The sequence below is a fragment of the Octodon degus genome, unplaced genomic scaffold, assembly GCF_000260255.1.
Source record: "Octodon degus isolate 3935 unplaced genomic scaffold, OctDeg1.0 scaffold00007, whole genome shotgun sequence".
NCBI classification, from domain to species: domain Eukaryota; kingdom Metazoa; phylum Chordata; class Mammalia; order Rodentia; family Octodontidae; genus Octodon; species Octodon degus.
Window position 1 is genome coordinate 25415345 of NW_004524583.1, and position 12369 is coordinate 25427713.

The 12369-nt window shown below is 37.4% G+C and overlaps 1 protein-coding gene across 3 annotated transcripts in view; it reads left to right on the forward strand.

The window, feature by feature from the left end:
* The window catches only part of Ap5m1 (adaptor related protein complex 5 mu 1 subunit), a 22806-nt gene extending 13957 nt beyond the window's left edge, over positions 1-8849 (forward strand). For 2 of the 3 annotated variants that reach the window (XM_004624820.2, XM_023703109.1), the window contains exons 7-8: positions 6056-6152; positions 8216-8849. In XM_004624820.2, coding sequence (XP_004624877.1) covers positions 6056-6152; positions 8216-8298 — 180 coding nt within the window. In that variant the 3' untranslated portion in view covers positions 8299-8849. The remainder of the gene's footprint in view (positions 1-6055; positions 6153-8215) is intronic. The other variant, XM_023703113.1, reaches the window with a different exon arrangement.
* Positions 8850-12369: the final 3520 nt, after the last annotated feature.

A 12369-nucleotide genomic window follows, 5' to 3' on the forward strand; every position in this document is an offset into this window, starting at 1 on the left:
AAGCAACTCAAGTTCATCTGTCTATGGCAGTGTGGTACTCTATACAGATACCACACTTTCTTTTTCCACTCATCTATTGATGAACATGCAGGCTGTTTCCAAGTTTTAGCTATTTTTTTAATTGTACTGCTATAAACATGGATGTACATGCATCTGTATAGTAGGATGACTTGAACTCTTTTGCAGAGATACAAAAAAGTGGAATAGCTGATCAAATGGAATGTGTAGTCTTAGTGGGTTGGTTGGTTTGCTTGCTTGTTTGTTTGTTTGTTTGTTTGCTTGAGACAGGGTCTTGCTACGTAGTTCAGGCTGGCTTTGAACTCGTTATATAGCCCAGACTGGCCCCAGAGTCTCAGCAGTCTTCTTGTGCCCCAGCCTCCCAATTGCTAATTTTAGCCTTGCGGCATTATCATGCTGAACTCCATAGCAGTTGTACTAGTTTACGTTCCCTCCAACAGTGTCGAAGGGTTCCATTTCCCTGTAGCTTTTCCAGCATTTGTTATTATTTGGTTCATTGATTATAGCCAATCTTTCCAGAGTAAAGTAGAGTCTTAATGCGTTTTTAATTTCCATTTCTCTGATAGCTGAACAGGTGATGAACAGCTTTTCATGTATTTATGACCATTTATCTGTACTTCATCAGAGAAGTGTCTATTCATTTCAGATGCTCATTTTTTGATTGGGTCTTTTATTGGGGGTGGTCTAATTTTCTAAATTATTTATATATTCTAGATCTTAGTCATTTGTCTAGGAAATAGCTGGCAATGACTTATTTTTCTATTTTGTAGATTATGTCTTCATGCTCTTGCTGTGCAGAAGGCTTTTTATTTAACATGCCAATTTTTGGTTCTTGGTAATATTTCTTATGTAACTGGGTTTCAGAGTGTTTTTTATTTGTTTGGGGTTTTTTTGGGGGGGTACTGGGGATTGAACTCAGGACCTTGCGCTTGCCAGGCAGGCGCTTATGCCCTTGAGCTACCTCCCCAGCCCTCAGAGTGTTTTTGCCTATAACTATGACTTCAAAAGTTCTATTTAATTTGTCTTCCAGTAATTAAGTTTTTCTGTTTGCACATTTAGATTTTTTGATTAATTTTTTATTTTAATATATGATAAGAGATTGGAGTCTAGATTCAGTCTTCTCCTATGAAATCCAGTTTTCCCAGCAACACTTATTAAAGAGGCTATCTTTCCTCCAGTGTATGTTTTTGATCATCTGTCAGAGATCAAATAGCTGGATATCCTTTGGGTTGTTTCTGCATCCTCTATCCTGTTATAAAACATGTCTGTTTTGTGCCAATACCATGCTGTTTTTACCATTGTAGCTTTATAGTATACTTTGTGGTATTACTTTATAGTATATTTTGTGGTATAGTATACTTTGTGCTATTACTCCTGCCTTGATATTGTTACCCATGATTGCTTTTGCTATTCTGGGTCTCCTCTCTTTCCACAGGAATTGAAGCACTTATTCCACTGAGCCATCCCCACAGCCCCTAACACTTAATGTTTCTATGTTAATTTTGTATCCTGGTACATTGCTGAATTGGGGTATTAATGCTCAGTGTGTTCTGGTGGAATTTTTTTGTGAAGTGTCATTGGCAAGTAATAATAATTTGACTTCTTCCTTTCCTATACATGTGGCTGTTGTATCTTTTTCTTGCCTGATTGATCTTGCTAATGGGTTGAGTACTATGTTGAACAAGTGTGGTGACAGTAGATACTGCCTTCTTTTCATGATTTTAGAAGGAAAACTTCTGGTTTTTCACCATGTAATATAATGCTAGTGGTAAGTCTTGTCTTCTGTTTCTTTTTTTTGTTTGTTTGTTTTGTTTTGGAGTGCACTTTCTTTTTTTTTTCTTTTCAAAGTTTTATTGATAAACATATAGCAATGAGACAGTTTCAAATCAAATCGAAAGTACAGTTTCAACAAATAATACACTGCATATATTCTTCTTAGTGGTTAATTGCTGTACAAGATGCGGACTTGTGATCCTACTTACAAACACCATTAGAAAAAATCATTCTATTCATTAAGAGAATGCAACTATATATCTATCCCAACCACTTTGAATACACAGATACAAAATGGACATTCATAGTTATACCCCAATTTTTTTTTAAGTTCCGTTGTTGAATATTATAGGTGTGTAAACTCAACAAAATATTCTAAAAGAGTACAGAAGCCCATAATAGCATTGGGTCTTCTGTTTAATTGGCAATGTCAGAAATTATTGACGTGAGTCCCCCACAGCTCAACATAACAACATGGCTTTACTTCCTATATTTCATCTTCATACTTTTCTACTGGATGGTCAAGACCAAGGTAAAGCAGAACCTATGCAACAAGAGTTGTAGCTTTTTGGTTTGAGAAGGTCTGTGAAATGCCCTCAGGATTTATCCTGAGATCCTGTACCTCAGATTGTAGAACCTTTGTCAGTGCAGCCATGTGGCCTGTCTTCTGTTTCTGACACTGTTTCTTCACTTCTGCTGCCATTAACTTTGATAAAATTTTTAATCACCCGAGTCTCTGTTGGTGCCTTTTTCCATATTCTGCTGCTTTTCTGTGCTGGTCATTCATGTTCTACATTGTTTTGTTTAGCTCAGCTAGCTTTTTATTTGTATCTTCAGTTGACCTGCTTATCTGTTTTGTTACCACTTCTGTTCTACTTCTAAATAATTCTTGCTGGCTGTCTTGTTTTAAATTACCTCCCCTTTGATGCTACCAGAATGGCAACCTCTTTAGTTCGGCTTTTCTGTCAGGCTTCTTGGGCATGGCCATTAACCTCTGCCTCTGTCCCAGAATCCAGCTGACTCCATTTATGTTGGAAGGGTGGTTGCAGCATATTTGGTCTAGTACCCATTTTGCTGAGAACAAGCATTTTTTTTTTTTTTTTTTTTTTTTTCCCCCAAAACCAGGAATTGGACTCAGGTCCTTGCTCTTGCCGGGGAAGCGCTTCTTCTACTGAGCCATCTCCTCAGCCCCATACAATATTATTAATGACACAAAGGGAATCTATGTATTGGCATCCAGAGGGAACTAATTATTGGCAACTATATTGCCTTGGCTATAGTAATAAAATTACCACCAAGAGCTACAATTGTAGTAAAAACACTAAGACAAACTAAATATTGACCCACAGCAGTGTCTACTACATGGTACTACTTTATCTCCACTACCAGTAGTAGAACAGAATCCAACAAAGGTAGCATGGAGTTAATGATCTAAAGATGCAGATCCTTGTCTGAAGATTCCTGAAACTTTATAGTTGTACCAGAAAATGTACAAGGTCTGGGATACCAGAGAATGAGAAAAGTAAAATTTGAGAAATTTATGAATGGAAGATGAGAAGAAGAGAGAAATGAGATAGGTAATCTTTCGGAGGAATAAAAGGAATTTAATAATACTAGAAAACAATTATAGAAAAGAGTGAACAAGAAGAAAAAAAGAAAAACAGGAAATAAAGATTAGAAAGGCAGAAAAAGTTAAAAGGGGAAAAGAGAAAAGAAAAAGAAGTGAGGGAGAAAAAAACCAAGAACTCCTCACCATGCACGTGGGCCTCCTCCACATGCAGTCATTTGTTTGATTCTCGCTTTCACTTCTGCTGCTCATGCCAGGGGGAAGCCACTCCTGGAGCTGCCTTGGAGTTGCTAGGTGGCTGCTGCTGGGGCAGGACTCGGTGGCTGCTGCTGCTTGGTGTCGGCCTGTCATGGGGTAACCCCTAACACGCAGGCTTCACCTGCCAGCTCTTGGTTACAGGTTCAAGATGTGTATACAAAAAGCATAAGATACATCCCTGCTCTCTAGGGATTTTCATCAGGCATGTGATTAATTGATCAATGTTAACTGTGTTTTGGCATTTCAAGGAAGGAGTGGGCTTTTCCGGGCAAAGTGGTCAAGGAAAAGAGCTAACCCAAATGCTAGGCCTAGGTAAGACTGAACCTGAAGCCTTAAAGATTGGCTGACAGTGGAGTAAAATAAATTACTTTCAGGAGAAGGCTAAATAAGACCCATTTAAGAGCCCATGCTAGACATGGCACTAGTATATAAAACTGAATAAATAATTTAGATTTGGAATGTGGAGGGCTTGACCTCTTTATTCTTTTGGTAGATGTACTTTTTTAATTAGGAGAATGATCTTTCAGTGAATATCAATTTTCACTGCATTCCAGGAAGGTAATTGGAAAAAAATTAGAGACAACAAAAACATTTTATAGCTCCAGCAGAAAAGTAGTAAGTTGATGCTGAACTAGTATAGTAACAGCAGAAAGAGAAAGGGAAAAAAAGAAAAGGAGTTCTCTAAGAGCTGTTGTGAGGGTGAACCTTTTGACCTCTAATGCAGAAACTAGAAAAGTTACAAGTCAAAGATGGTGTTCAAAAATATGTAACTTAAATCCAATTCAAACTTCAAAGAAGAGAGAAATTATGTAAGTTCCATTCATTCATTATCTTATCCCCCAAGTTTTCCCCAGTACTTAGCACACAAGTATTGGCTGAATTATGGACATACTTCAGCAGAAGCACTGGTACGTTATGCAGGTGGCAAGGAGTGAGCGCCATGTACATGGTACATAGTGGTGTGTGTTAATAGCGACATATCTTAACGTGAGTGCTAATTGAGTAGCTAAAACCTAAAGTTTAGATCTCAAGAGAGGACACCTGTATATAAGGATTTAGGAGTTATCTACAGAAAAGAAATAGATGACATGGTGGAAACTAATAATATCAGAAATAAATATGAAAAAATAGGAGAAAGATTTGGAAGAACCAATGAGGGAAATTGAAGGAGTGATCCAGGAGGTAATCAGGTGCTATCGAAGAAATCAAAGAAGAGATGTAAATTTTTCAGTTAAGGCCATTTAAATTTTTTTTTCATCTAAGAGAATACAAAATAATAGTAAAAAAAAAAAAAAAATAGAAATGATACAGAATTTAACCAAACTGTACACTATTCTTAATTCTGTTTTTTTCATGTTGGCTTCAAATGTCTTTTAGCTTGGTTTCAAAGATAAGAATTACTAATTTTTCAGGAAGTGGGATGTTACTATACTGTATGTCCTTCAAGGGTAGATATTATGATTTCTCTGTTCATTTCTGTTGTTTAACCACTTAGAGTTTCATAAAAGGCATGCAATACATATTTGTGTTCATTGACTGAACTGAATGAGTTTTACATAGAATGAGATATGTGGATGTGAACCTTGCCATACATGTCTTCTGGCATTCAGAATTATACCAAACTACAACAGGAAAAACATATGGAGATCTAAAAACAACATCTTGTACATGAAGATCATTTAATTTGGCAATTAAAGGACAAAGTTATGACGTGGAAGAAATTTGTAGGGAATAGAATAACAAAAAGTACAGGGCTAGGGATACAGCTCAGGGTAGAGAGCTGGCCTTGCATGTGCAAGGTCCTAGGGCCCAGTGTGAGGATATTTCAGCAGAAGGAGTATTTACAAACAGAGATGACAAGGACCACATCAAAAGGTGAGCAGCAATTGGTAAAACGTGGACTTCTTTGTAGTTTTTGTGAGTATCACTGCGATTCGGGGCCTCCTAGCACCATGCCTCAGAGCAGGTGTTAATGCCCACTCCAACAGCACAGTATAGTGACTGGCATTTATTGTTCAGAACCCCACATTGTCATGAAATCCGAGAACCATGAATGACATTTTGGAAAAGTTTTCTACATGAAGAAACAAGTAAATTCTAAGCTAAGTTCTGTAAAAATTAAATTTTAGTTTTCTGAAAAACTAAATAAAGCAGGTCATTCCTTCCCAAACATGATATAAACTGTTTCTCTTTTATAGTTGCATTCTTCTGTTTTGCCAAAAAGGTATATATATCTTAGAATTGTGATAAGAACTGTGTGAAATATTATCACAATCACAGCCTATGAATAGAATATATATTTGGTATGTACGTATTTGTATACATTTGTACATGTGTGCACACGTGTTGGAGTTTAGTATTTATGACTGTTACTATGAACGTATGAATTGTGTCCACCAGGTAATCGCCTTGACGGTTACATTTTGCTCCTTTTCCTAGCTTCATTTCAGGATCTTAGATTACACACTCACTGGATGTTATGCAGATCAGCATTCAGTTCAAGTTTTTGCATCAGGAAAGCCAAAAATAAGCACACGTAAGTTGTATAGATTCAAACTAACTTAACGGAATTAAAAGTGTAATATGTTATTATTACCTAAGGGAAAACAAAAGTTAATAGAATGTAAAGATTAGGGTATAATACCAATTTATGGTCCACTTCCACTGTTACACTTGTGTCTAGATGTCCCCCCAGGCCTTAAGCAGCCGTAAGTGGGGCTCTTTCAGAGGTGGCTGGGTCCTGTGTGTGTGATCTAGAACTGACTCACAGTGCAGTGCGGGGATCAAGGGCACGAGGGTTAGGGGTGTGGGCTGCCCACCCGGCCTAAATGAGATATAAAGGGTAGAAAGTACTGTGCTCTCCCATCCTTTTTTGCTTTACTACTTTGTGCCTTTCATAAACTTTCTCCTCTGCCCTGTGCCACCTGGCCTTAGGGTCAGCTGATTATAAACTAAAACCTCTACAAACTGAGCTAAATAAACCTTTCCTCCTTGAACTTTGGGTGCTGGGTATTTTGTCTCAGCAATGAGAAAAACAACTAAGGTACTCCCTCATGCTTTGTGAACCTTACCCTTCCTTCTGCCTTCTTCTGTTCAGGGAAGGGTGTAAATGAGCAAAGATTGATAGAGTTGTGCTGTAGTATAAAGTCTGAGCTGCTTTGCTCTGGTTGGAATAAACTTTTATTCAGAGGTGGTTCACCATTTGATACTGAGCAGACAGTGACTGAGTCTGGCTCCATTTTATTGGCTATATAGTTTTGGGCAAGTTGCTAAACTTTTGCTAAAGTTTTAGTTTCCTCTATAAAGTGTAAACAGTGTTGTTTTGGACATTCCTTGTGTAACAACCTACCTGTTTAATCATGACCATTTGGACTTACTGCCCACCACTCAGACTTACAGCCTACATTTGGGCTTAGGATGCAGGAGTGTGAAAAGCAGGGCAGCCTGTGGCGGCTGCTTCTAGAGTCCAGTAGAGCAGAGTGTGGTGATTTTTGCTGACTGCACAGTACTGTAGTTTTATGTGCTGTTCCATATTACAATACAAGAGTTACCCAAATACAAGCAAGGTCATTAAGTGGGAATGTTTTGACCATTTCTTTGTGGAGCTATTGTAATTAGTTCCTAATTTAACCTAGTTGCAGGACCATAATAACTTGGTCATTAAGTGAGAAATAACCGCATACTCTAAGCAGTTTCTTGTGAGTAGCAGTAATAAATTCCATGTAATGTCACCAGAATAAGCCAGTATTGTTTACTCCCCTAGGTTTTCTCTTATATCAGATTTTCCTTTTGTGTCCTTAAGTGAATTCATAAAAGTATTATGGTGCATTTGTTTTATTTTTTATAATGAAAGCATGATATTGAGTAGGCAGTTCTGTCGAAATGCAGACACATTATAGGTGGGGAATATGTTGTCTCTTTAAGTAGTAACTAAAATATGCATTTTGTATTAAGTAAACATATTGTAACTTTCAGAAAATATAATACAGAATAGGGAGTTTTAATAATACATCAGTAATGTCCTTTGTTTTTTACCCCCCTTTGAATGAGTAACAGCAAGACCAGAATCAGGTAACTTCTGAAAGGTTACAGAAGAGAAGCCATCAAGGAACTTCTAAATATTTTTGTGATTAAAGTATTAGCCCATAAGAAATAGAATTGAGGGAGATATGAGAAAAAAATAGATTTGTCTGAAGTAGAAAGTGTTTGCTCTAAGTTTATTTATTTTTTTTTTAATTTTTTTTTATTTTAACATTTGTGTGTGTGTGTGTGTGTGTGTGTGGCCAGCTCAGCCCACCAGGGGGCGGGGCTGGCTGGCATGTGGTGCTGGGGGATTGAACCACAGTCCCTGTGCTTTGCCAAGCTTGTTCCAAGTAGATGCTTTAGACCACTGAGCCATCTCTCCAGCCACGCTCTAAGTTTAAAGATGGGTTATTCAAATATTTAATGAGCTCATTTTCTTAAAGTAATAAAAGTTAAAGCCTCGAATAAAATGAGTACTTCAAGGTAAATTTTTAAAAATTATGACTTTGCTCTCATTGAATTTTTGGTAAGATAAAATAGGTTTTTCATTAATTCTTTTCCTTTTTCCTCTTTTAGATCGGAAACTAATTTCATCTGATTATTACATCTGGAATTCGAAAGCCCCTGCTCCAATAACGTATGGATCATTGCTACTGTGATCTTTGTCATGTTTAAGTAGACTTTATTGGCCTGGTGTGGTGATGAGTGCTTGTGGTCCCAGCACTCTGAGAGAGTGAGGTGGGAACACTGCAAGTTCAAGCCCAGCCTGAGAGGCTTAGTGACTGAGCAAGCCCGTCTCGGACTTCATGTTAGTGTGGTTCAGAATGCAGAAAGTGTGATTCCTTCTCGCATCTTTTAGACTAGTCTTTGGTCAGCACACCACAGTACTCCTGCCTGCACCTGCAGCAGGCATCACCAGTCATTCACAGCCTTTCTGAGTGGGAACCCGGGCTTATTCTCAGTACAGGACTTCAGACAGCCATTCCAATGGATGGTAGCCGATGTGCAGAGTGTATCTGCTCTTCCAAAACTGAGTCCTAAACTCCTGGTGCAGTGCTTTGTTACAGAATACCAGAAACCAAGTAAGAAACAGCTATAAAGTTTCTTGAGGGGAAAAACAGTTAATGGAAACAAAGGAAAATTACTGTAATAGTAACTTGCTGTTTAACACCTCCAGCCTGTTGACTAATAAAGAATCCACAGAATTCTATGTAAGGTAGTATTTGTCTCTGTTCTACAGCCTCTTGTTAGTAAGCTTGTTAATCTGCCACAGTAACTTGTCACTTGGGATGCTAAGATGGACAGAATACGCTGAGAAGGTGAGTGTTTTGTGATCAGTTCGTATCTGCTGCCAAGGTTTTACAGATAAATTTAAGAATAATACTGCTTTTTCCATGCTTTCCTAACTTAAAACTTATTAGTGAATGGATTCATATTAAAAACTCAAAAAGCCCTTATAGAGGCTTACTCTTGTTTTACTCTCAGTTGCCATATTCTTTAAATTCGTTGCTCTTCTTACCACTTTCATTTCCTTCAGAAATTCCCCAGTCATGCCCTTTATTCTCCACTTGTTTCTACAGTTAAACATTACATTCTATTTTTCAGAGTAGTTCATTGTCAGATGGAGTTTTAAGTGACCAAAGTGAAGTCTCAAGATCCTCAGACCTTAATTCATGTCAGAGTTCTTTATATACAATGAAATTAGAACCACTATAAAAATACGTAATGCAGATTAATATTCTAAATGCAGTTATGTCTTAGGTTCTGTATTTTAACGAGGCTGCTCAGGAAAGCTTAGAAGAAGCTGCTAACTCCTCAAAAAGGAACCGTAATAGTTTGAAGCGATAGTGCATATAACTTAGGATTTGAAATAAGATTTTTTAATTAAAGTCAGTCTTACTCATTATAACCTCTGATTTTCTGTAAAGCATTATCAAAGCATAAGGTTTTATGTTCAGAATTATCCCAAACAATAAAGAGAATAGCTGCTTGACCAGGACTCTTAAGATGTTCTTCTGGCTTAATCATAATCAGTAGGAAAAACTTTATGGGGTGTGGGGAGAATACCCTCCTTAAGTTATTTATCTCTCTTCAACTCAAAGAAAGCTTAACGTTTTCTTGTGTTAACATTAATAGGACCATTTGGTGATCCTGAGCGTACAAATGCTTAGCAGAGCGCACTAAGGTAGGCGAGAGGTATTTATCCAGAGTAAGGAGAGGCTCAGTATAATCCCTGAAGCAAAACTTTCTACATACGCAAATTAGAAAAACCAGCAAACTTTGATTTGGCATTTCTAGAAGTCAGAGGAAAGTCGGGGAGGACTGGACAGCGTAAGGGTGGTGGGGAACCTAGGGCCATCTGCAGCCCCTCCATTCTACCATCGCGCTACCGACCTAAACCAACTTCTGTGTTTATCCCAGTGAGGTCAGCTGGGCACACTATGATGCTTTTGATTTTGTCTAGAAACCTGTCACTTCAGGATAATTTCTGAAGACAAAGTCTGTTTCCCGTTTGGTAGGTGACCTGTTTAATGTTTTCCCTGTGTCTGGGAACTCCTTAGTGTAATTAGCGACCTTTGAACTCCACAACTAATCCTGAGCTATTTTGTATTCCTTACTCATCTTTAAGGCTGGACCTTTCTTTTCTTCCGAGTCTGCTGCCACAATTAAAGAAGAAACAGCTGCATTTCAAAGGGATTCCGATTCCAGAAGCTTAATCGTGATTGACATGTTCTTATTCTAAGCTATAAGACACTCTAAGAGTCCTTTCTTGGGTTAAAACTTCAATCATTTTCTAAAAAATTATCTCACTATGGATTTTATTCATTTTCTTTGATAACTATTCTTTGCATTTTTAAACTTGAAAGATGCTTTGCGTTTGTGGTGAATATGAGCAACTGCTTCCAGTGAAAGACTCGGATGGTGTCAGACCTGCTCTAGATGCAAAATTGCTAAATTCCCTTTGGTGCCAAAATATGATTATGAAATCTGATGCCTATCATAAGTGTAATTATTCGCTAAATCCAAAGGGCAAAAAGAAAAAGTTAAATTTCTGACAATGAACTCCAGAAAAGCTAGTTCATAACTTTTGAAAGCAAGCAATATAGTAGGCACTACCCTTACCATGACGTTTTAGACTTAAGAAATTGTTGCAGTCTCAGATTTGAAGTGTAAATAGCCTTGTCAGGAATTCTTACAAGAATTGTTTAAAAACTTTCTGTTAAACAGTCTGTCTCATAATTTTTATGCTAGTGCAATATTTAACATCAGTATGGATTTAGACAACATTTGACTTATCTTTTCCAGAAGTTGTTTTGTACATATAACACTTGCTAATTTTTTCTTTTTCTTACAATATTTAAACACAGACATTCATTGATTCTTACACTACTACCCATAGGAAGTCCATAGGTGGAATTATTACCAAAGCCTCTCCAGGGACTGCTGCCGTGGCAGAGTAGTTGTTCATAAAACAAAGGTCAAAAAAGGGATGTTAATAAACAGTCCCCAGGTTTAAGGGACTTGTTTAGGATTACATCTTAAATTCCAACAAATCAGATTTAGGAGTTACTGAAAGTGAAATTGATCCATCCCTCATCCAAACTTTGCAACTTTCCTGTTCTGACATCATTTAGATAGTTAGCGGTATTATCAGATTAGAAACCATTGTGCCAGGCTGCTGAAAGGAAAAGGAGGCAAAAAGCTAAACATGGGATGAGTTCTGAACCTTCTAACCTGGCTGAAGTGCGCTGGTCCCTGTTATGCAAAGACCTTCAATCCTCTGCTAAGTTCAGTGGAAATAATTTTCTTGAATGACAGGCTTATTCAGCAAGGATTCAGTTGGTGATTAATCCCCCTTTGATCTAGGGTATTTCACTTAACTACCAGTTACCTCATTCTGACAAAGTGCAACTGAGATTAGGGAGATCACTAGAACACTACCAGGGTGTGCATTTATTCTCTCTAACCTTCTGAAGCAAGGGCCCAGAATGCAATTTATTTTCAGTATTTGAAAATGTAAAGTCTTGTCTGCTAAGTTAGAAAGTCAATTGAATACCAAATGAAGTTTATTGCTTACGTAATAGAGCAAACATTTCTTTTTGCTTTGCCTAACAATGATACACAGAAACACAGGCTTTGAAAAAGGAAGAAACAAAGACTACATTCCAAGTATAGCCTCCCGTTTTGGGTCATGTGCTAGAATGCATGTTTATTGGCCCTCTAGTAACCCAAAAATCAGAGGCGTGGCTACAGTTTAAGTTGAGAAAATGCTTCTGTTTCATCAGACTACGTGGTTTATTCTTACTGCCCCTCCACCGTCTTTAGTAAGTGTGCCGTAGGGGAAAGAAACGCAGTCAGGGAGAACATGTCGCAATGCAGTTATTCATCGTAAGACTTCTGTTTCAACGCGTACTAACTTTTTGATGCAGTTCATTATAGTTCCATTAATATAATTCCATTCATTTTCATAGTGAAGATTTTTCCATAAAATATTACCAGAATACCTCAAAAATTATTTTAAATGTTCTTTCCCCCTTTTTGTCTTTATCTGGATACCTCATCTATAAATTTAACTGAAGTATTCTGTGGAACTGTGACAAAAAAAAATAGAACTTTAAAATTCTATTATCAATACCAATTTATTTTGTAAGATTTCCAAGTTTGGGAGTTTATTCTCCAGATATAATTCCAGACCTTTAAAATATATAGACAGATACCTATAATTATGT